Genomic DNA, 24,927 nt, shown 5'->3' on the forward strand with positions numbered 1-24,927 from the left:
CACAGTGGAAAGTTTAAAGAGCAGAGCGGGAGCTGCTGCATACACCAACATGCATAGGAGGACAGAAGCAGCAACACTCATTTCTCTGGATATGGTTATTGACTGCAACAGCAGCTGCCAGATCTAGGAGCCCAGGTATGTCAAGAGATTTTCTGTGAAAGCAGAAGGAACAGACTGTTAAATGTTGAGGGAACCTACAGTATTGGTTGCAACTTGTGTGTTATGATAGATTACTTTCAATTAGTGAAGGTTTCAGTCAAAGTTCACCCTAAACTGCAGTATGAAGACAGCTTTCCTTAGGAAGTAGTGGAATCCCTGTTTTTAGCATTTACAATTATGAGCTGTCATAACTGTGCTCATTAAACAGTCATCTTGGCTGCCAAAGAAAGAAAGGGAGTATAAAGGAGTATCACACTGGATTTTTGGGATGATCTGAGCTGTGTGTTTCTGATAGTCCACAGAATCCTGGTATTTAATAGTCAAGAAAAGTATATTAGGATAAAAAATACTTAAAGAAGATAGTCCTAGAACTAGGGGTCTGACATTTAGTCTCGTAAATCTCTCGTTATCAGAACAGTTGGATTAAATAAGGAGGCAAATTGTAGTCTTTATTTTATGTTCATGTACTTTTGGAGATTAAAGATTTCCATGTACACCCAACTAACATTTTTTAAAGATACTTACTGTAAAAAGGGAACCAATTTTGGCCTGAATTTTGGTATGAAACTTGATTCTCTTTTGGTCTTGGTGCAAATTGGGATTTTTTAACTGAATGGGATCCTTCTATGAACTGCTCAGGGGGGTAATCACAGATAAATAGAATTAAAATGTCATTAAAAATCATGTTTGTTCAATTAGTAATCTGTTAGTAACAGTATTGTGCTGGTCCTTATGGTTAGGCCTTTCTTCCCCTCTGTCTTTTCAGTCTGGAAAGATGTAGCCACATTGCAGTGTGATTTCACACAAGCTTTATTCAGAAAAAAGGGAAAATACATGATTAAGTTCCATTTTCTCTCTGTAGCCTGACACTACTTTCTGAATGATAGTATCAAAATTATTTGATAAATTTTCACTCTTAAGTCTTTTAAAATATTTATTATTTAGTGTTTACTTTTTGTATCATTGTGATACTTATCAAAAAGTATCTTATCAAATTTAACCAAGAATCAAACAAAAAACTTATCAAAACTGAAATAAGGTTACACTAAGGATCAGAACAAGTGGTGAAGTGAAGAAGAGAGACAACATATAAGACCTTTTCGAAATATCTAAGTTATCCTTCAGCATTCAAATATCTTTGGTGTTAACTCCACGATTTTGTGGTTGGTCTAGAAGAATAATTGTCCTCCAAGATGAATAGAAAATTGAAAGGATTTTAAAGCCCTAATCAAATTGTAGATGCAAAAAAAGGCTGCTAGAAGTAATATTTAAAGCATATAGTGCAAGTGGAGTGAACAGACTAATATTGGAGGACTGATCTTTAGTCTAACATGCCTTTTGTAGTCTAGATAGTTGGAAAAAATAACGAGGAATATCATAATCCTCATTTTGCTTTCATGTATTTCTTGAGATTGAGTTCCATGTACACTTTAAATGTCTTACATAGCCTCTTACAATCTGATCTTTACTAATGAAGTTGTTTGTGAATATCTGGTTGTAAGAGTTTCTGTGGAGATGAGAGCTCTTTCATTACATGGATTCATAGAGTGAACACTTTTTGAGAGGCTATCCCTGCTTGCTTTAGCTGTGCCACCAACAAGAAAGGCCTTCTCAGTCAAGTATAAATAGAAAGAGAGAAAATTGGTTAACACATTTGCTGGCCCATGCAGTGCAGCTGAGGGAGTTGACCTTCTTCTGAGGCCAGTGTAACCATTTCATTTCACCTCACCATGATTTAGTGTCACCATTTGTAGAATGCTTCTATAAAGAACCTTGGGGTTCTCTGTGCAGAAGACCAACATGAACGTAGGCACTGGAGTGAGTTACTTCTTATCATTGATTTAGGCTTAGCAGAGTAGCTTCCAAGGTCAGATCTCCTTGAGGAAGAGAATGGCTTTGCTATTTGGGATGCAAGTTGAGCCTCACTGAAAATGTAACTGAACTATGCTCACCAAAGTCCCTAGAACAGCACCCAGGTTTTCTCAACCAACACACTTACAGCTTCAGGATGACTCAAGTGGGTCAAAATCCCACACCAGAGTTCAGTATAACATATGACAAATGTAACTCCCACACAGTCATGAGGAACAGAGTCTTCCTGTTTACTCTGTGCAGTCACCACACTTTTTCTGCTCATAGGGCTTATTGTCTTAGTAGGGATAATTAAGGAAAACAATAGCAGCAAAACACAAAATGTTGTTGAGATAGGAAATTCTAGACTGACTGTTCCTTGGGGACTGATCAAAATTACATAGGCCTCCATCTCCTAGCAAAGGACAGAGTCTGGGCTGTGGTAAAATAAGTTAGCCTGTGGTGTAGTGTGAAGAACCAGCGTTTCCATCTAAGCACAGGTGTCTTCTGGGACCACCATCTTGCTGCAGGTGGTGTGGTGTACAGTGACAAGATAAATGCCATTCCCTTCATCTCTGTGGTACAGAGCTTCTGCGGGAGCATGGAAGTGAAACTGGTTCATCTGGCATGGAGTGGGCAGAATGCAAGCAGTAAGCTAGCTGTGTAACTGATGGATGACGAAGGAAGAGAATCCCAAATGCAGTTTTAGTGTTGGCTCATAATTCTAAACCAGGCTCATAATACTGCCTTTTAAAATTTATTTGTATGTATGTATGTATGTATTGGTAGTGCAGATCTGACTCTGTTTTTTAGTTAGTTTGCTTTTCTGACATTTTTATTGAAATGGTGGAATGGCAATCAAAAAGATACTGTTAAGAAAGAATCTATTTCCTAGAAAAGAAGGTAAATTGGTGTTTTTCTTTGAGGGTAGTGATTTGTTAAAGACTCTTCTGGGCTCTTAAAAAATGATATATTTGTTAAGTAAAGTGAGCTACATTCATCTTGGTGACAACTCCCATCTGCCCAGCCACACTGCCATAATTTGTCCTGTCGTAGACTCCGGAGTAGTCAGACAATGACCTAGACTCCAATAAGCATATGGATGCCTTTGATGGAAACTGGAGAAGCCTGATCTCCGTTGGTGTAGGTGTTTTCATGATGTAGGCTTGGCATAGCAGGGTGAGCTCACAGAAGGCTGTGGCAAAGAAGTGGGGCTGAGTGACCCCACAGAACACTATGGAGGAAAACAGGGCTGTAAAGTAGATGAAAGGACTTGGGGTTGAGATTAGGGTACCAGAAGGATTCCTTGATGTGTACTGTAAGATGGACCCATTTTAAATTTGAAGGAAATGAGACTGCCAGAAGCACCATGCTCCTTCATTGAGGCATATCCACTTCAGTTTACAGGATCAGCAAAACAAGCAACGTTGTTGTGAAAATACCTATTGTCCAGAGCTGTACCTCTGGCACAAAGAAGAACTGAATGTTGCTGCCTCTTTGGGCCAGCACAGCCCTGTGGGGAATCCTTGGCTTTTCTACACAGCTACTATTCCAGACAGGGCTTCAGCCCCATGCCAGGTGGGGAATGTATCAGTGATGTGCAGCTAGGTTTAGCATCCATACTCAGTGAAATGTGTAACTTGGCTCTTGGCTAGTGCTCTTCTGTTGCAGATCTGCTGATGGTAATAGTTACAACTTGTTTTATAGTTGGATGACTGAACTGCAAGAGAGAGGATCTGGCTCAGTGGCAAAGCTGGGGCTGGAATCCAGATTTGCTGTGTGGTTTACTGGCTTGTTCTGCCAAAGCCCAGATGAGCTGTGTAGCACATGCACATGTCTCATGGAAGAGAGCTTTTTCATGCAATTGCAGAGTGGTATTGTTCTTGTCCAGGAACAGGGTGCTTTGCCATGAAAAGTGGAAAAGAGTCAATGACTGAGAGCGTTTCCGTATTTCTAAACTCTGACAGTTAAAACTGTCAGTGTCTCATTTCTTGGGAGAGTTGACTGGTAAGAGCTGTAAATAACACAGTATATTTATCTGGTCTCATCTCAGCATGGACAAAGCAGCTGAACTTGTGTGGCAGCTGGAGGACACATCTGACAAAGCAGGACAGCAACAGCAGAGCCCTGATGATGGAGACACAGCGGAAGCGCTGGAGCAGCCTGTACACAGCAAGGACGAGCTACCCCAGAGCCATACCCTCCAGTGGGAGACTCTAGGAAAACAGTTTGTAGAATATGAGCAAGTGGCTCCATTTCTCATCCCAGAGGATCAACAAAGAAGGCTGCTGGAATTTCTTCCCCTCTTCTTAAAGGTTTGTTCTCTTTGTTGCCTTTGGTGCAGATGCTAATTTGAGTTTCTCTTCCCCTATCCATTCTGTGGTCACCCAAACAGCCAGTGTAGTTAATTAAAGCAGGATCCTTTTAGGTGATAAGTTCTTTCACTCCATTGGGAGCCTGGAGAAGAAGTTTCTTGTCCTCCTTTCATCTACCTAACCTGCTAGGTCAACATGAAAAAAGTACAGGGGGGAGCACTTCTTCACTTTCCTGAGTGGCTAAATTCTATCCTTGAAATCAAGGAGTGAGACAGCCATCTTGCAAAGTGAGTACCCTGTGAAGAGGTCTGCCTCATCTATGTCATTACTTAGTGGGGGCTGAGAACTTTCCTTCCCTGTTTCAGTCTGGGAAAATGTGGTTGTGGCATGCAGCCAGTTAGGGGAAATGCAGGTGTACAGTCTTAAGATGGAATTTTGGAGTTAATGACAATGCTGATGTCTAATTTTAGTGCTTGAGAGAGGATTTGGGTGAGAGATGAGGAAGCCATGGAGTGAGAAGAGGAAGGCCATATCGTGGGTGAGGGACACAGCTGAGAACTAGAACATTTTAGTTAGCAGCCTGCCCTACAGCTGCCATCAGCCAACGATTCTGAGACAAACATATTGAAAGGTGAAACTAGAAAAGCTCTGTAATGAATAGGAGCCTTATGGGTCGGTTTTCTTTGCTAGAGTCTGTGGAATATACAGGAAACTGTTTGAGTGGACCATACAGAGACAGAATGGCAGAGCATATGCTGAGTGAAGCAGAAAACCTGGCTTATCTTTAAATGTACTGTAGTGATCTACTAGTACAGAAGAATTGTTTTTCTCTTGGATTACCTTGGGTATTTATGGGTATTGAATCTGCATTTTTACACTCTCACTGTGCCTTTCAGAAAGAAAATAAAAACCCCTTTTTGGTGAAACCATATTTTACTGATAGCGTATTTCAGGTGTCTGTATTTTTGAGTTCTTAGTGCTCTTGGCGTGACCAAACTCAGATCCATCTATTCCCTACCTAGATGAGTTGGATTTCTAAAATAGAAGTCAGTGGATTGGTGAGGGAAAAAAATTAATGTATGGTCACTGTTTATGTGGAAGCATTGTGAGACATAAAAGGGGATACTCTGCATTTTGAACTGAGTGTGTAGGAAATCACTGTACTCAGGACTGTGAAATCTTTGGTATTCATGACAGTAAAGCAGGAATAACTTCCAGATAGTCATAAATATTTCACTCAGCTGGATGGAGCATGAATATTTGGAGCTTTTAAGTCCTGGTGCACTGTGAAATCAATGTAGATGCTTGTGTCAACGAACAGCATTGAAACTGGTGCAAACAATTGAGTTGTGGGTGGGACCTGGAAGTGCCTATGGTATAGAGTTTGCTGTGTTTGAGTACAAGCTTGCCCTGGTCCAAGGCAGTGCAGACAAAATGAGTGCAGGGGTCTGAAAAGACAGTGAATGTATAGCCTGGAGTCTCAGAAGTTGCCTTCTCATTAAATCTAAATGGTTCTACAGATATTTTATGTTTACTGAACAAAACTTTCACTTTTCACCACTTCCTCTCAACTTCTGGATTTATTAGCATAGAAGAGTGTCCCTCCCAAACCAAAGGCTATATTTGAAAAGAAGAACTGTTGCTCTCTGTATGAGCCTGTCACTGGGATCAAATCTCTCTTTGCAAATGGCATTATGTGTGCTGTGGTGGTCTTTTCTGTCTTGGGAGCTCACCACTGCTTTATCAGATCACCGAATTACTGGCTTTGCAAAGGGGTAGCATTCCTTTCTCAGCCTCCAAAGAATGCATGTCAAAGTCAGATAGGGGCTGATAATCTGACAGTTTTCTGTAGAGGAGCACCTCCTTTTTCTGTGGATCTGCTTTTAAAATGGCATGCTGAAAATTTCACTGTTGGGTTTTGGTTTTTTTCTGACACACCACCTCAACAAGTTACAACAGTTTTGTTTGGAATGAGAGCCATCTATTCTACTTCCCCCCGCCCCCCGTAGAGCTGTTTCCAGATCTTTTGTCTTCTTTCCTGACATGACCAAGCACCACACAGCCACTCACTCACCCTCCAATCAGTGAGATCAGGGAGAAAATCGGAAGAGTGAAAGAGAACACCATCACTGCAAACATCCCTTCCTTCCTCCTTGTTCCCCCACTTTATGTACTGAGCATGATGCCATCTGCTCTGGAATATCCCTTTGGTCAGTTGGGATCACCTGTCCTGGCTGTGTCTCCCCCCAGCCTCCTGACCAGTGTGGCAGCACTAAAAGGCCTTGGCTCTGTGTAAGCCCTGCTCAGCAATGACAACACATCTCTGTATTATCAGCCCTGTGTGCAACACAAATCTAAAACACAGCCACATACCAGCCACTGTGAAGAAAATTAACTCTCCCCCAGCTGAAACCAGCGCTGCACTTTCTCTTGAAGGTCCATTGAAAACATACATCCTTAATGTTTCTAAGGTATTAATTCATCCCAATGAACAGGCTTTGCTATAGAAGATAGTCTCTCTAAACTGCTTCCTGCTGTTTTTGTAAGCAATATATTGCAGGCTTTATGAGAAATTCTTCCATTAAGGTTTTCCTGCCTCAAACTTAAATTGAAATTCTAAGATCTAAAGTTTCTGAGTCCTATTGCAGCTTTAGTTTTTGAATACCATGTAGTGAGCATGAAGTAAACAAATTGTGGTGAGATGAAATTATATATATCATCTTTAGATTTACTGGTCATTAACTAAGTATGAAAAGCAAGAATGCCTTTAATGTGGTGATGATTTTTTGGAGTGAAACTTTCAAAGGACTGAGAAAGTTGTTACTGAACAAGGGTGAGAAAAGTTATAAAATCTAGAAGTCTTGGGAATTAAAAATTGGACAGCAAAGCAGTAAATTCTCACATCACGATAAATAAGCAAATAAATTTTAGTACCAGTACTTTAGGGTTGAAGGACAGTTGTTGCCAGGAGGCAAGATGAGTATTGCTGAGGGACTGGCAATGTTGTATATATGCACATCCATGGTGAGTTTCCTTTCTTTAAGACTGAACTTCACAACCCTTAGGGTTGTAGAAACTGATTTCCTGAATTGCAGTAATGCTTGCAAAAAGGGGATTTTGAATTCTCAAAGGAAACTTTGCTACTGAGTATATTCATAATGGAGAAATGAATTTTTCATTATCTTAACACTTGACTTTGTGCCCTAAGAGTGAGATTCTTCCCCTCCACTTCTCTTAGATATGCTACTGGAGCTTTGCACTGCTTTATAGGCATTTAGGTCCAGAAGCGTGACTAGAGAGAGCATTTTGGCTCTGCATCATTGATTTAAGAGTACATTGTGGAGGATCTGGCCCTTAGCTTTTAGTCAGCATGTCCTTCCCCATATTACTTTTACTCCCTTCATATACCAGCCTTCTGCTGGCTTGGGGAAACACATCTCAGTTTGAGTTGTATGTGTTGCGAAGTTCTTACAGAAACTACCTCATTTCCTCTTGTTTAACAATGGACTCTGTGTGAGTCCTCTCCCTCCTTGGAAGATTTTTCTCTTGCTTTTCCTTCCCTGTTTCGATGGTGCAGATGGCAGTGCATCCTTGCCTTTTTGAGTGCTTTAGCTCTTACTCAGTTGGCTGGAGAGAGGGGTCACCAAGCAGGAGACTCCTGTGATGCGGAGGCTCGTTACTCACTGATGCTCCTTGACGTAGAAGGAAAAGGTGTGGGAGGGAAATGTCAGCCATCTGCTCATGATTCAGGCCTGGGCTGGGAGTCATTTTAATGTGCCTTCTGTGTCTTCCCTCTTGGTGCCTCAGAAAGTATCAGAACGTTCTTTTACGTGGCTGGCTTTTGAGCTAGCATCTCTCCATGAACCATGGAATAGGAAGGGCAGATGGTAACAGCAGACACAGGGATTTTGTGGCAGAATCTTAAACATGCAGAAACAGGTTTAAGAGGAAGAAAGAAAATCAGATTACATTGATACCATATTATTTGAGTTTCCCCCAAAGGCAGACATCCTGCAATGTAGTAGGTTGATATGCTTCCAGACATAGATCTTCTTTAGGCTCAGACATGAATATGAAATTAATGAGGTCTGTTCCTAAAGGACAGCATATTCTAAAGATTGGTGTCTGACCCTCAGGAAGAGCACCTACAAAATCGAATCAGAACATTAGTGGCCTGCTTTGTAGGGAGATGGACTAGTAGCATTGCTATGAACATTGGATTACTGGTCTCTGCTGTGCATGGTCTGAACTTCTAAAATTTATCCTGCTCTTTCTGTTAGCGGAGGAGTGACTATAGCAAGGCCTTTCTGAAGTGTTAAGAGGATGTTTCTCTTTGAGGAAGAGAGGCAGAAATATGTCACTACTTTCTTCTGTAAAAGGGCATAGCTTAATGACAAACATCGTATATTCTTAAGTGGCTGTGAGTTTCTTGTCACTGTGTTTGCCCAGCTTGCTTCTATTCTTTACAGATCTTCCCTCCCTTCTGCATCAGAGCTGGAGGAATTTGTGAATCTTGCTTCTGCAACTGAGTGTCTCTGAAAGTAACTTACGGTCAAAATCTGAAAAAATTAGTTTGTTTTTAATATTATTGATTGATGAAAATTATTAATAGATGCACTGTGCAGTTGCATTTCACTCCTGTAGCACAGAAAGAAGAGTTGGGGGCATTTTGCTTATTGACTGCAGTAAAATTAAGTCAAAAGTAGGTGCTTGCCTGATTACTGAGAGATGATTGATGCTATCTCCACAAGCTACCATCTGTGATGAAAGAAAAGAAATTGAAAGCAATGGTAGGGAAGGAAAAAATATTTGTGGAGGATCTTCATTTACAAAGAGTTGCGCTGATTTCTTGGCAGAAAGTATTATGGGGTGTCTGATCCAATTTTTTTAGGAGAACACATGTCATTTTTATTCCTTTCATCATTGGGGCTTACAGCGTGATTTTTCAGAGCTTCTTAAAGAAGGAGACTTTCATAAAGAAAATTTTTCAAGGTTGCTGAGGACAGAGGTGTCTCAGACTGGTCTTCAGAGGTGAATACTGAACTATTACGAAAACATAAATGTGTGTATCATCAGATGTTTTATATAAAAGAATTGGTACCTGATTCTCAGAGGCCCTTTGGGTGCAATAATATTAGTCTGCTGGAATATTTTCTTTATTTCTCTTTAATTTTTTTCCCCCGAAGGCAGGGCTAAGAAACAGTTAAGAGGGGTTTGTTTGTCCAACTCAGGGACTCTACAAGTCTTACTGTTGTTTATCTAATAAGTTTTGCACTTAATTGCTTGTCCATTCTTGAACAAGTGAATTATAAACATATTTATAAATTGTTTATAAACTTCTCTATAAATTTGTGTTTCTTCAGGGTGTTTGTCATGTTTTGAAAGGGACTAGAATAATTTTTGACACAAATAATTAGTGACAAAGGGTGTAACCAACATTTACATTGTTTGGATTGTTTTTGATGTAGAAAATACTGCAAAAGATCTCTGGTAGATGCATTACATTATTCAAAAGGTAGTTCCAGTTTGAATTCTCTATCTGTAGTGTCATACTCCTGCCTGTCTGGGAAATACTGCTAAATGGACTATACTGACTAGGGGGCGAATTTTGTAGTGCAATGTTAGCCTTATACTCGTTTGTTTATATTTATTAGTTTTTGTCAATCTACCAAAGATATGGTCTGTCAGAAAGACTTAACAGTTACCCTTGGATTTCAGGCCTGGGAACAGTCTGCTGGAGTAATCGTGTTCCCCAACATTCAGCTGTTAGCCAGTGAGGTTTCCAAGCTTCTGACTAAAGAAATTAAGAGGAACCTCAATGGCAAACCTGCAGGTAATGATCCCATACCATATCCACTGGATCCAGTTTTTCTGGAAACGTGTGTCTTTCAGCTGTCCTCTGTGCTGGAAATAAAGGGGGAACAGGAAAATGCTCTGTAGAAAGCCAGATATTTTAGTGGGTGCAAGCTAGCACTGGTTTGAGGTGATTGCACTGAAGATTTGGCCTTGTATGCCATGCCGATCTTGGGTTTGGAACTTTTGTAGCTGGAAGTGTGTAATGTATAATGCATGTAAGAGTTAAAGAGCAGGTTATACACTATTCTGAGGAGCTTTCTTAAATGAGAAAAATATTGCTAGCCACACATGGCTTTCCTGGTGGCTGTTGTACATTGTTTGTGCTGTCAGCTGCCAGGCTTCGTGGATTGAGCTGGTATTCTCAGTGAAATTTCAGTTTGAAATGGGTAGTTTACATGAACTAAGCTTGACGGTGAATCAGTCATTTTATGTTTTTCTGTTCCCTTTAGTGGACTCCGGCTACTGTAATTTTGTTAAATTTGTCAGATCTGTTAAGAAAGCATAAATGCAGCATTTTCATCTTTCACTAAGGAATTAAAGTTTAATGTTTTTGTGATAACAGAAGAAGCTCTTCTGTCTTTGGAGAAATTGCTGCAAAAGAAAGGGGAAGCAGGAGATGGCCATTTGCTCCTGAAATCGGTGTACCTGCTCTCACAGACTGACTTGGTAAGAGAAATTGCTATAAAGTGTATTTTCCCTTTTATTTCAGAGAAATTGTGTAGGCATCTCAGTGGAACACCCAGGTCTCAGTATTTGCATTATCTCTAATATTTTGAGCTTCAGCATGCCCAAGGTATACAGTTAGAGGACACAGCACCAGGTTTGTCGGCCAGGCTTTTCTAAGAGAGAGAAGTAAGCACTTCATGCTTTCAGAGACCTTTTTAGTTTTGATATCAGACAGCTGGTTTTTCTGATGCTTCTCTTCTTCCCCCCCCCGCCCCGTGTATCTTTTTGTGTATTCTTTGTCACTCCAGCATACATATCAAAAAGACGACTAGTAAGAATCTGTCTGGTAGTACAGTGGTTGGCTTTTCCATCCTGATAGCCTCTCACTTTGAAGCATAGAGTTTAACAAACTCTACTTGTACAGCCATCCCAAATGCAGACTGGCATCAGGAATGCAGACTGGCATCAGGAGTACAGCCTGCTGATGGGCACCTGTGGCGTGTTTATCTGTGACATTTAGTTAAACAGTCTTTCTTATTAAAAGACACAAAAAAAAATCTTACTGTCAGCTTATAATGGATATATTCTGTGTCATAAGGAGCTCTATAAAATTATATATATAGCTAGTCACAACATGAAGTATCTGATGAGATTTTGTGTTTTTCACAGATTTAAGATGTTGTCATTTTTTGTAGCACACATACTCACAAAACTTCATATCACAAACCTCATTCCTCTGTTAGTTTGGTGCTGATTTTTGTCATGATTACTGCGTGCCAAGCACACAGACTAGGACTTCTCTGGAAGCTCTATGCAGCCATAATGAAGATGGGAAGAAAATAAGTGTTGGGAAACACTGTGAAGAAACTGTCAACTTGCATTTATAAAACCTGTAATTAGAAGTGTGTGTGCAGTTATTGAATATGTTAAAGAGTGAAGGCGTTATAGCTAAACTGCTGCTATGCCGAGTCAGGGAGGGAATGGAGAATCCATGCTTTCAACATACCAGGCCTCTATAGCTGCAGGGTGTCCTGGAAATTAATGGTAAGGGGAACACTCTGCCCCTGGCCTTACTGCTGGTTCAACTGCTAGTTAGTTTGCAGGTTGTGTGCTTCACTGACTGTAGGTCTCCATATGCAGGACATAGTATTTCTGCCAAAGCTGTAGTTCAGCTGGAGCAGGAAGTCCTGGGAGCAGCTACAACAATACACAGTGCATTTACTTCTGCCAAGTGGATTTTACAGCTGTGTTATGTGACTGCCAGTCCCGTGTGCCCTAGAGCACTCATGAGGATAAAATGCTCAAGTAGGTCTTTCCTCTGCCATGACTATTCTCAGTGTGTAGAAACACAAGGAAACTGTGGTCAGCTTCTGGAGGGACTGATCTTTATTTTGTCTGCTTAGAGGACTATATGGAACATCATTGGATCTGGACTTCCAGCTGCTCTGATGCAGTGCCTGTACCTTTTCTTTACTGTCCCTCTGAAGAAAACTAGTGATGATGGAGAGACAAGTGAGGATGATGCCCAAACTCAGGAGATGCTTGTTAAGGTGAGATGTGCATTTGGGGTTCATTTGCCCTGGGTACTCAGATATTCACTTAGGCTCTTAGCTGTCCATTTCATTCAAACTGCCAAAAAACCTGTACATTTGGACTGAAAACCATTGAATAAGCATCAGGAGCCACATAAAACATATAACCTATATCTTACATTTTTATTAAACAAAACAACATGACTTTAAGTGGGAAAAATCCGTTAAGAATATCTTAATGGTAGTTTTCCTTGTTCATTTCACTGCATCCTTTCTCCTGTCACTAGTATCAAACTTACAGTCTCCTTCCTCAATGGATTTTTCTTCCTCTCCTGGGTGTTTCTAAAGGAGTTGTAGCTGATGTTTGTCTGCTTTTCAGATAATGCTTAACATGTACAAAGAAGAACAAGGTGTAGAGGAACTTCTGGCAGCTGATAAGCTTCAGTCTTTAATCATAGCAACTGCTTCTCTCTGGGACCAGTGCAGCCACTCATGGAAAGTACCTACAGGCCGTGTGCTAAGAACAATTTCAAAGGCTCAGACCAAAAACAGCATTGTGTACCTACAAGGTTTGGTTTAGTAAATTTGCTTCTCCTTTCCTTATAGCTCCCCTGAAAATGAATTTTATCAAAAAGAGTCTCCTCAGGATAAATTTTTATCCCTACATCATCCAGTAGTCAACTGCAAAGCATGGGCTCTTGACTTAGTAGAGAGGAGCTTTATTTAGCACTGATAGCCATCTGGAAACTGAAGGGTTTTTTACACAGAAAACCCCAAAATTACAGGCAAGAGCTAATCCCGTTTGATCACACTGACGTAGGCAAGGGGAGATGTATTATGTTTTTTCTTAAGTCATGTGACTCAGTCTGTGGGCCTGAGACTCGTGAACACTAAATACAAGGCTGGGGGCACTGTCAGAGTAATGGTATCTTTTGGGACAACATCACAGTTGGTTAAGTAATCATTTCTTTCTAGGCTTTATTAGTTTAAGCAATTTTTTTTCTAATTAAGAAGTGCAAAGGCCAGAAGTCTCAATTTCTTAGAAGTGAAAAAATAGTTTTATAATGCACAAAATAATATCAGTATTCCATGTCATGGAGTAAACACATATAGATATTTTTCTTTTTTAAAATGAAAATTTGGCTTCCTGTGTAAGATGGAAAGAACAATTTGGACATTTTGAAGCTGCCCTGGAAGGAGACTGGCCATGAGATTAGACAAGAAAATAAGCTTCATTCCTCAGAGCAAAATGTGTGTACCCCATTACATATGCTTCATTGAGCAAATTAATCTGTGAACTCTGTACAGAATGTGTGATTGACTTAGTAGGAGACAATTAAATCTGTTAGTCTCTGCTTACCTTGTACTCAGACAGCTGGATTCACTGTCTATGAATTTTGGTGAGTTGGGGGTTGAAAGCTTATACTCCTGAGATTAAATCAGTTTCTGGGAGTTAAGCAAGGAAATGCATGTATACTGTAAAGCCAGCAATGCTCTTCCTGTAGCTTCTGAAATGAGTGTGATATTCATATATCCTTTTTTCTTTTCTTTGTAGAAAAAGAGTTAACTGATTCCTATTTTACTGGGAAATAACTTGTCAAATTAGTTTCATTTTTGTTAGTAACTTTAAACTTGTTTGACTGTCAGTTTGTAAATACCTGCTGTATTTTTTTTTTTTTTCACAGCTGTGGACTGCATTAAAATAGCTATTCAGCAACTCTTTACACTGGCTGATACTCTACCTGCTTGTGATGTGTGTGAAGCTGCTAGTATTGTGTTGTGCTTTGTGAAAGATTCTTACCCTGTATCATCAGCTTTATTAACAGAATTTGAAAATAATGATGGCTACCAGCTCCTGCTAAAAATTTTAGTCAGGTAAGAGAGGCTCTTAGTAGGCTTCTAGAGGATGGTAAAACTAAATTTTCAGAATGCATAGTGGTCTCTTAAAATAAGAATCATATAGGTAATCCTGTGGCCATGCAAAGCATTTCTGTACTAGGAATGGAAACAGTACATAACTTTTTCTACTTAAACCATTACAGAAGGAGAACAGTATAGGAGAAGTTAGTTTGCAGGTGGGATAGGGACTTTTTGAACACAAGACAAAAGTTCTTCATCAATTAGTATTACAGAGGATGTAGGTCAGAGATATTTGTCTCAGTTAAAGTGAGCTTTTAGTCCAGGAATGCAGTCAGGTTGGGAGGGAAACACTATCTCCTTGCTGTGCAAAAACAAGCAAACAAAACCCACCCAAACTTAAATCTGAAATGTTTACATTCTTCAGAAGCAAGATGAGTATAAACATATCAGGAAAAATCCCCACTAGTTATCCTAATCCAAAGTTCAAAGAAGAATCTGTTACTCTCCTTGTCAGCTTGTGTTGTCTCACTAGGCTGGGTTTCTTTAATATCATTTGAAGAGAGCATTTCCAGATCTTTGTTTCCATTCTGGCTTTGACTATTCTTGTCCTCTTTCTCCAACACTTGTGAAAACTTTGGTCCCTGAACAAAGACTGGGTGGGGAGGGTATTTTGTAATTTGTATCTAGAGGATTGCAAATTCTATCATGAAGTCAAAAATATCTGTAAGTGACTATGGCTGCTCATGATTTTTGAATGGCACAAAATTATTAAATTATGATTGGAAAAAAAATTGTGGTTTTCTGGCAGTGTTTTCTTTAGTTACCAGAGACTGTCTAGATTTCCCTTATAAGTAAACTGTGTTGAGATGCATATTTCTGATTAAATTCTAGCCATATAAGGGCAGAAAACACGGGATCTTTTTCAGTAAGGGCCATGAATGTCCCCATCCTTTTCAACTGATGTCACTAGGCAGGAGAGACAGAAATAACAGATGCTCAGGGCTTCAGATTAGTCTTCGTTCCCAGCATATGCTGGCATAAAGGGATAGATGGAGACCTTCCTTCCAGAATGTTTTGTGTGAGCAGGTATCCTCTTCTCTGATGCTTAGAACTTTTTCTTCAGGTAGAAGAACCTTGCTAATAGCATTCTTTGAAAGAGAGCATTTGGTCTCTTTTTTCTCTTTCTTGTTTACATGAAACCAGAACATTTTGTTCTGTTTTCTTCCGAGATTTTTCTAGCCTAACAGTACCAATCTATTTCTCTGCCACTAACCCGTGCCCAGGTGATGCACTTTTCCTTAATAACTGACCCATCTGAGCAGTACAGAATAAGATGATGTGATAAGCAGCTCTCTGTCCTTTGACAGACTCTCACTTCAGTCTATGAGCCATGGCAAATCTTGGTTACATTTCAAATCATTACAAATCCTGGTTAAGTATTTCCTTACTTAGGAGAGACATGCCATCTTCACGTCTGGTTCACAAAGCTCAGGCAGTACAATAATTTTCCCTTCCTCAGGGCTGAAATTTTTTGTTATTTATCTCAGATAGCAAGTCCCTTTTCTTGCCAACCATATGCTCACCTTTTAATATGAAGTGTCTGCTTTAATTATTTGAATTCTCACAAAGTTTAAATTTTTATTCCCCAAACCAGGCTTTTTTTTTTATTTAGCTTTTTCTTTTTTTTTCAAGGACAAATAACTGGACTAAGTTAAAACACTTATCTTTCTTTTGTTCATAAGACTGTCAGTGTCACTTCAGTCTGTAGGTTTTGTCCTGATTCAGAGTGTGTCACCATGGTGTGGATTATCCTGTGCAGCGCCTATGTGCTCTGTACTTGATGATGTATCCAAAGAGTCTGTATAATTAAGGTATGAATATATGACTGTCCCAAGTTTTGTTCCTAGATGCGAGGGTTTGCAACAAAATGAAGGAGATCCCTATCTGGATGAGATCTTGGACATGCTGACTTGCCTTACAACCTGTGGAAAAACTGAACTGAAAGTTTCTGGCAATATCGTACACCCGCAATTGCCACACTTTGATTTTGAACGGACACAGTCTTCTGGTACTGTATATATCTATATATATATACATGCACATGTGGGTGGGTAGGTGGGTCATTGAAAAATGAAGCTCTATTCATTTTGTTTCTTAATATGGAGGAAGGAGTATGATGTGGCATCTTCAGATCTATGTGCTAGTGCTGCAGGAGCCTGAATGCCACCTACCTCAAACGGAAATGCCCATGTCAGTTCTAGGGTCTGATCCAAGCTCAAGATTATGCCTCTCAATCATGTCTGGATTGTGCCTCCATCCCTCATGTCTGTTGCTCTTATTTCCACTTTCAGACATGAGCTAACATTATAGTTACGGTGCTTGCAGGCTTAAATAGCACTCATGTAAAATTGGGTTTTTTCCCCACAGGAATGACAGTGAAAAACCTCCAGCCTTTTCAGGTGTTGCAATCCATTTTCCAGAGAAGTAATGATCAGCACCTGTGTGGAAGAATCTTGGCAGCAATTGGTACCATATGGGCTTGGGACAGAGTGAATTTCTTTCTTCTGGAATGGACACTGCAACCTATCAACCAATTTACTGACATAATTCATTTCAAACCACACCCAGTCCAAGTCCAGTTCTTCAGACTGGTGGAGTCCATAGTCCTAGACCTGTCCTATGTCCCCCATGAGATTTTGAAGAAGGTTCAGTATTTGATCAAGGAAAATACAGTGCCATTCTGCACCTTAACAGCTCTTCAGTGCCTTCTCAGCATGACCCAGAAGGACCTGTTATTTAGCGATATTTTCCGTGACTCTGGGCTCTTAGGCCTACTGCTGGCACTTTTGAGGAAGGAAGCCAAGATCCTGAGGAAGTCAGGTACAACTTACTGCCACTCACAATGACCACTGAAGTAGGCAGATCAACAGGAATGAATAATCTCTTTCTATGATAAATTTATGTATTTTATATACTGAGTAGCTAGATTTTATCTTCAAGCCAACTGGCCTAAATTTGACACATTAAGCTGGGTCCTCTCTGAAATCTTTGCTATTTTTTGTTCTGGTCACTAGCCTGAACAGCTCTGGGCTATTCTTCACTACTGTATGATGAATTATTATGGGTGGTACCCTTCAACCCACACTTTTAAACAGGTCTTAGTTTGGGGCTCTCTAGAATGCCAGCTGGAGGTTGGAGCAAGAAAAGTTTTCCACAATGCTTATTCCTTTGACAGTAACACCTTAATCCTGAGGACTGGTGATAGAAAACAGTTTATTGAACTTTGGCCATATGTTCCCCACAATTGCTACCACTCATTGTGATGTGATGGAGTTATCTCCTAGTATAGAAACAGGAAGGTGATACCCCTAGTTTGGTAACTGTGGAGTACAGCTAACTTAGGAGACAGACTCACATATTTAAAGGTTTATAACTACTATTTTAATGAAAGAAAAAGGCATCATAGTGTTTTCTGTGCTATATGAGTTGGGAAATGCCTTTAAATTTCAGTGCAAGAGTCATTTATTGAAGGAGGAGAGACACAAGGTACTAGGAATAACTTCTGATGCAGTAAGCATACTTGAATTATTTATACACAACAGAAGGAATATGAATTACAACAGAAATTCTAGAGTGCAGACATCCATCAACTGCAAGGACACTTAGATTTGGGTTCTCGATATCAGAGAACCAGGATTTTGCACAAGAATGCTTAGATAAGGATTGTCAAGATAAATACCAAGGTTCTTGGAAACTTGTCTTCTGATTATGAGCTGGTGCATAGGGTCTTTCTTCTGTCTTTGCATTTATTTCACTGCTTTAGATAATGTGGTGATAAAAATTTTACAGAATGAGTGATTGAATGGCTATATAATTTGTAAATTTAGACACAGGTGAAGAGGAACAAGTGAGAAGAAATTATTGCTACTTCCCTCTCTTGGTTTCCAGAAATTTAGCCTGGAAACTCTTGACTTTTAGATCTTAAAATAACTTACCATACGCTGTCTGATCCTGTTTGCCTTTGAACATGCAGGATATTTCTGCTCTTGGCTTTTAGATTAGGTATTTAATGTCTCTCTGTTGCTATAATATTTTACCACTTCATAGCTCATAATCTATCCTGTTCTTTTGTTTATCTGTGTTCCTACTAGATACCACTAGACAGGTAAATCTACACCATCTGGGAAGTGAAAACACTCCTATTAGCAGTACTGCCTGTAGTTATGAAGGAGATGTGGGCTGCAGAGCAAGAATCAGACCTGTGTTTCCCAAAACCAGACTAGACCCTGACAAATAGGCAATGACATGTCTGTATTTTGTTGCTTGTTTTTAGGTTTCAAGTAGCCAGTAAGTAATACTTGAGAGAAGCTAGAATTTGCTGGAGAACTGTTTTTCCATTTTGGCTAAATATATTTTAGCTACAGTTGCCCATTTCTTGTATATTGTAATATTACTTTTAACATACTGACAGCTGGAACTCACCTGCCTGGTCTGAAAGAAGGCACTGAGAAGGAATTAAATGTTGTGATGCTGAAGATGGTGGCTGCCCTTACAGCGAGGTCTGTGAGGAACACGGGTAAGGAAACATATGACTGCATTACCTTCGTGACATTTGGTGGTAGGTGGCCATGGTTTTAAGGAGCACCAAAATATTTTCTGACTTTGGTGCTTCAGTCAAAAATGGAGGACAAAAGCTAAAGTGTAGGGATAACTGTGTTACACTAGGAAGAAATGTGACAAAGGTATTCTCATCCTGCATAATGAGCTTTGTCCCAGTCCACTTGTTTCCTTGATCCATGTGCATACTCCTGAAGTGTTTATATAGGATGTACAAACTTAGCTTCTGGAAAAAATGTGTGTGTACTTGACTCTTGTGTATTGTTTGTTCATCCAGATTTTCTTCCATCATTTCTGTTACTTGAAATCTTGATTGGATCAGGTGCATGCTGAGTAACACTCTTATATTACTGTTATACCTAGGAAGTCTGTGTGTAGGGAATCTTGTGGAACATAGTACAGGAGTGAACTCTAGTGAATACTGGAATCCACTCAATTAACTCTGAAATCCTAGAATCATCATGTTTGTAGTATCTTGCACAGTGTAAAGGTCTTTTCAGAAACCATCAAAAAGTTCCCTTCCTAAATGAAAAAGATGCTTAAGCTGAAAACTAAGGTGTCTTTTCCTTTTCATTCATTATTGTATTGGGAAGCTGTCATCTCTGATGATTAGAAACCATGGACACCCAGTCATTTTATCCCTAGTTGTTCTTGTGCCATTCAGTTTGTGTCATCTTTAGCTTAACCAGCTGCTCTCCTTACCTGTCCTGCTGTATTTGTAGAAATGTGGCACTTCGCACCAACACTGAAAATCTGCCTGTAAAAACTATGAGCAAAGGATAGTTTAACTAACAAATGATAATATATTTGTCCCTAGTTGTTCTGAAGGACTATGGAATGGTGCCATATATCAAGATATTTTTGGATGATGAGTGCTACAGGAGTGCTACTCTCAGCATCCTGGAACAGCTATCAGTCATCAATTATGAAGAATATATGAGCATTATTATTGGGGCCCTCTGTTCTTCCACTCAATGGGAACTGCATCTGAAACTAGATCTGCTGAAGGTAATTAATGTGGCTATCACTTGGGCATTGTTTTCTTGGGAACTCTCTCTTTTTCAAGATGGCAAGAGCAGAGGAAAAAAGAGCCATAGGCAAGCTCTGGATTATGGTAACTTGAGCACTTTGATTTTTAGCAATGCATGTGTGGTCAATACCTTCACTCAGTATCAGATTACAAAGTATTTTGAAGACTTAAATAGTAATGCAGGAGGGAGAAATGGAAATGCTAAAGGTACAATTGTATGAACAGTTCTGTGTAATGTGACAGAGAAAGGAGAAACAAATGGGAATGAAAGTGGATATGTGGAGAGAGGATGTCAGATGTGAAGGAGTGAGATTGGAAGAGCCAGGGTAGGCATGAGATGAACAACTTCATTCTGATAAGTTTCCATGGTTGAAACTTTGCTGTCCTTAATTTTGTCATTTCTCACAAACACTAGTATCATGTAAAAAGAGATGAGGCAATGGAAAGGAAGAACTTTATGAATGCTTGGAGAAAGAAATTAGAATTAGTCATAGCCTCTATTGACCCCAGAGTGTCTGATCCCTAAGCAATGAAACAGAGGAAAGAATCGCTGTGCTTTATTTTGGTTTAGGTCATAGGCATCCAGTTGAAAAGCAGCAGTGTTGTAAGCACTGATTTTAAAATTTCATTCTACCTTCTCTATCAAGTGGGAATGGAATTAACTTTTCTGTACAATATAGCAACTGCTTCTGTGATAGAAGAACCATATTACTTAAAAAAAAAATTAAAGAACAAAGTTTATAGCTTTCATTTGACAATTTGAAACAGTAAACTTTAACAATACCTGTGGAAAAGTTGAGTATGGTGTCCAAACTAATATGAAAATAAATGCAACTTCAGTGTCTAATTTTGACAAATGATAACTGTATTAAAGCATAATGTAAGCAAATGAATTTATTTTGTTTATCCATTGGGACTGTGATTGTGTTACACACAAATTCAGATTGATTTGCTAATGTATATTTAGCTGTTAAAGCCTGAGCCCAAATGCAATTAGCACTGCTGTATTCCAGTGTGACACGTGGACAATTATGAGGAATAACAAATAATGGAATGTGCGAAATAAATTCTGTTAGCAGTAACTGAGTTAGGGGGTTTCCAGCAGACTTCAGTTTTATAGATTCAAGACAGAGGAATACTAACTCATAGGCGATTAAATTCTAACTGAGTTAAAGCTGGAGGAAATGTGTTTACTGTTGACCTTCTCTGGAATGTGTTAAAGCCATCCTGGTAACTTCAACTCTAAGTTATTAAATTTACTCCCTGTTCAGAAGTCTCTGCCTGGTTTGATACATTATCATACAAAACTGAATGCCAGTAATAGAGTTCCCCCTACCCCTTCAGTTCTGGCAACCCTTTCTCACAGTCCTAGATCCTGTTACAGGCAGATGTATTTCTCTTAGAAACTGTTCCTCTTAAGGAGGTTGTGAAGTAAAGCTCTTCCATTGGATATCTCTTGGGAAGGTCTATATGTAAAATTAACCCTTTCCAATGTGCAAAGGTACAGTATCAAATTTGAAAACTCCCTGTACAAAATTAATTGTGCGACACCTGAAAAGCTTGGGATCAATTATATTCAAATGCAGTAGACGGTTTCCTTGCAAGCTCCTTTTTCTCATCAATTTTACTTCCACAGCTCTTAATAACTTTTCAAGATTTGTTTTAAAATGGCAAGCCCATAGCATTCAAAATTGGCAAATTATTTAAGTTGGTTTTACGCATGTGTAATACTGTCAAGTGGCATTCACTTATAACCTGCTTTAAGCCTTTTGAGGTTAGATAAAATCTAATGACTTCATTGTCTTGAGATCTTACTTTTTATGGCTTTTTTCCTCTAAAGTATTGTGCAAACTTTAAAAATACCTCAGCTGAGAAAAGGTATTCTCGTCTTTCTTAATGAGGAGAGCCTGCTGCTTACAATATTCTTTGTGCCATCCTGAGTCATTGGTTTTTGGAAAGGTCCTTCTCAGTCATTTGAGCAAAAGTCTAATGTGGGTTCTCACGTGCATTCAGGGCTGCAGGAAGACTTGTCTGTAGAGAGCTGTGCCTTCCTGCCAGTTTCTATATGAGGGTATTTACATTTAATCTTTACTTCCATTTATTTAGGGCAAAGGCAGGTTTCTTGAGAGAGTCTGAGAAGACTGATAAAAGAACAGCCAAAGATATGAAACTACCTCTGGCCAAACTGACTAGGATATGTAATGCAGGAAATTTGATTCCTTTGCTTCTTCCTGTGAGCACTGTTCCCCACCTGTCAGGCTGACTGCTTTAGCTGCTCCTAAGGGTGCTTCCAAATCTTGGTTGTATGATTCATTGGGTCTGTGGGGGAAGGGAGGAAGAGAAGTTGTGCAGTGATGACATTTATTTTGACCACCTTCCCCTCCCCCCTCCCCCCCCACCAAAGAGTGAAATTTCAGTGAAAGAATTTCGGTGCAAACTTGGAATTTTAAAATATTCTAAAGCCTCTTTGTCCTTTGATTTAAGTGCTTCTTTTGTTTCCTTTCTTCCCAATGTTTGTAGTCACTCTTGAGGATATTGGAGAGTCCCAAGAGTCATTCAGCTTTCAGAACCTGCAGTGGATTCAATGGGCTCCTGTCCCTCCTCTCAGACACGGAAGGTGCGTTGCAGGACCCTCCATCTGGGCAGTGGACAGCAGTTGGACAGAATTGTATATTGGAGCTTGTTTTCTACACACTTCAGGGGATAACTGCAGCCCTGCACCTAGACCCTGTCAACAGCAACTTCTTCCAGAGGAATGGTCTCTTTGAAAAGATGGCAGAGGATCTCGGATCACTTGGATGCTTCTGGACACGAGAGGGAAGGCAAATTCCTGTGAGCCTTGAGAAGAAAAGGACATTTGCGGAATTCTTGGATGCAGTTTTCTGTTCTTCAGAACCTTTCCCAGCGTGGCTAAAGAACAGCATTTGGATTCTGAATTTTCTTGATCGTATGGTCAAAGGAACCCTCCACCAGGAAAGCTATTTTAAGGAGAGGAAGCCAGAGATGGGAGAAGAATCAAGAGATGATCAGGAGGCACCCCAAACTCAAGAAGAGCATCCTGTTGTTTTCAAAAGACCAGGCAACAAATTACCTGCCTCTACCTATATGCTGTGGGGAAACCCTGAAGAGAAGTAAGCTTTTATTTACTACAGAAAATATAGTACTAAGACTGGTATGTGCATTTTATATGGTAGTATACTGAGGTAAGGTGTGATACAACCTGCCAAGAGCTAACAAATCAGTTCTGTCCCAAGTCCCAGGCCTCCAGGCAACAGAAATCTATGCTTTTGGAAAGGTAAATGATGATAGAAGTGGGGCATAAGGATTTAGTGCAGCAGTGGGACACACAGCCCCAAGAGCTGCAGAGTTTATGTTGGAGATTCTGACACCTGAAATGTGGGAGCAGGAATGGAGTCGAAGAACAAGGTTGCTGGGACTTAAAGCTTGTGCTTTAAGTTCACTGCTTGAACCTGCCCCAATCAATTTTGACTTTTTCAATTATGTGGAAAGCTGCTTCCAGTCACTCAATACATTAAAAATAAAAATTACTCTAAGCTATTTTAAATGCTCTCTCATGCATCTATGTCCAAGCATATGTGTGCAGACACACTCATTCATGCTGAAACAGAGAAAATTGGAAAAGGGACAGTCATGCTGCCTGCCTCATTGAATGAAGGTTTATATCAAAATATATATCCTTTGTAGGAAGGGAAGACTATACCAGAAATCAGCATTGCTGTCAGCTGTGAATCAGTTCTGAATAACCTGCATTTTGTAACTAATGAGATCTTCTGTCCCTTCACTTGTCTGTAGCTTTATCTTGAATATTTCAGTCCTTTTACCAAATTTATGTTTCTGGTTGAAGTTTTGCTTAAAAAGGCTAAACTGATAAGTGTGAGACTTCTTCAACCCTTACTGTAGATTATTGCAAAGTCATCTTCCAAGTTAAAGACCAAGACATGACGTCTGCCACTTGTAGCAGCAGTCACTGAAGTCAGCAGAACTCTTTTTCCCTGAGTACCGAGGCAGGCTGAATAAGCATTTCTGGTTATATTTAAACTTGTTTGAAGAAAGTAGAAAAACTTGTGGTGGATTTCTTTGTTCCTTGTGCAGCAGATTTTAAAGTAGTCATGGAGGCGTTTGCTCCCTGTCACCACTCTTTAAATTACACTGGAAGTTTCTGGTTAGATACTCAGTGCTGGGGAGAGGACTTGGTAGCTTGGGAGGAATGAATGCTCTTTTCCAAGCAGATATTCCTAGCCTGATTTGGGAGAACTTGGGTCCATATGCAAAGAGTATATAGATGGTGGTAGTTACAGGAAGTAGACTGTCTGTTGCTTAAGTATGCATATAAGGGAGGCCCAGGGATGGTAAGGGAGAGAGAGTAGGTCGGGGCAATGCTGGGAGCAGTGTGGCTCTGTCTTCTGATTGTCCTTCTGAAGTCACTAGGTCCGAAATGAGCAAGGCTTCCTATGTCCTTGTGTTGTTTTGCCTGCTGAGATGTGATGCTGTACAGTAATTGAATACCACTTGTGGAGAAATTAATCCTGTAAACTGGGACCCTTTCAGTTCTCACTGTCTGATTTGGGACTGTTTGTCTTGGCTATGGGATGTGAAGGCATAAAAGGAAGCCAGATTAGTTAGGGGTGGTTGGAGACTGTCCACGACAAATGTATGCAAACACAAAAGAGGAACATGTGCTGGAGAGCTGACAATCTTCAAGCCATAGAGCCTGTATCCTTTTCCAGCAGTAAATTTTATGAAAATAAAAAATCCCATAGTTTCTGCAAGCCTGTTGTTCCCCTGATGCAGCTTCCTCTTAGCTGTACTCCACACTCACACTTCCCCTTGAAAAGGTTTCAGGCAGCAGCTATGCAGCTTGAAAGGAGGAACTTGAATGCAGTCAGTGTAGGTGGCCTGTGATGCCCCATCTTGCAACATATATTTAACATTCCCAAAGAGGCAGGGAAGGGAGGTGACCCTGCAGGAGCCTGTGACTAATATATAAGAAAGTTAACATTTTAATGCTGGATAATATTGT

General features: G+C 39.9%; 1 protein-coding gene across 4 annotated transcripts in view; it reads left to right on the top strand.

Moving 5' to 3' along the window:
- Positions 1-24,927, top strand: part of WDFY4 (WDFY family member 4) — a 124,672-nt gene continuing 99,745 nt past the window's right edge. For 2 of the 4 annotated variants that reach the window (XM_042018862.1, XM_042018863.1), the window contains exons 1-12: positions 17-135; positions 4,064-4,325; positions 10,044-10,158; positions 10,744-10,847; positions 12,251-12,397; positions 12,759-12,948; positions 14,065-14,254; positions 16,147-16,307; positions 16,667-17,119; positions 18,711-18,815; positions 19,674-19,864; positions 22,407-23,017. In XM_042018862.1, coding sequence (XP_041874796.1) covers positions 4,065-4,325; positions 10,044-10,158; positions 10,744-10,847; positions 12,251-12,397; positions 12,759-12,948; positions 14,065-14,254; positions 16,147-16,307; positions 16,667-17,119; positions 18,711-18,815; positions 19,674-19,864; positions 22,407-23,017 — 2,528 coding nt within the window. In that variant the 5' untranslated portion in view covers positions 17-135; position 4,064. Of the gene's footprint in view, positions 136-4,063; positions 4,326-10,043; positions 10,159-10,743; positions 10,848-12,250; positions 12,398-12,758; positions 12,949-14,064; positions 14,255-16,146; positions 16,308-16,666; positions 17,120-18,710; positions 18,816-19,673; positions 19,865-22,406; positions 23,018-24,927 lie in introns of all 4 variants that reach the window. The other 2 variants (XM_042018865.1, XM_042018864.1) reach the window with 2 other exon arrangements.

This window comes from Corvus kubaryi, unplaced genomic scaffold, assembly GCF_017639235.1.
Source record: "Corvus kubaryi isolate FWS band 111438036 unplaced genomic scaffold, C.kubaryi_AGA036_p1.0 138, whole genome shotgun sequence".
Classification (NCBI taxonomy): Eukaryota; Metazoa; Chordata; class Aves; order Passeriformes; family Corvidae; genus Corvus; species Corvus kubaryi.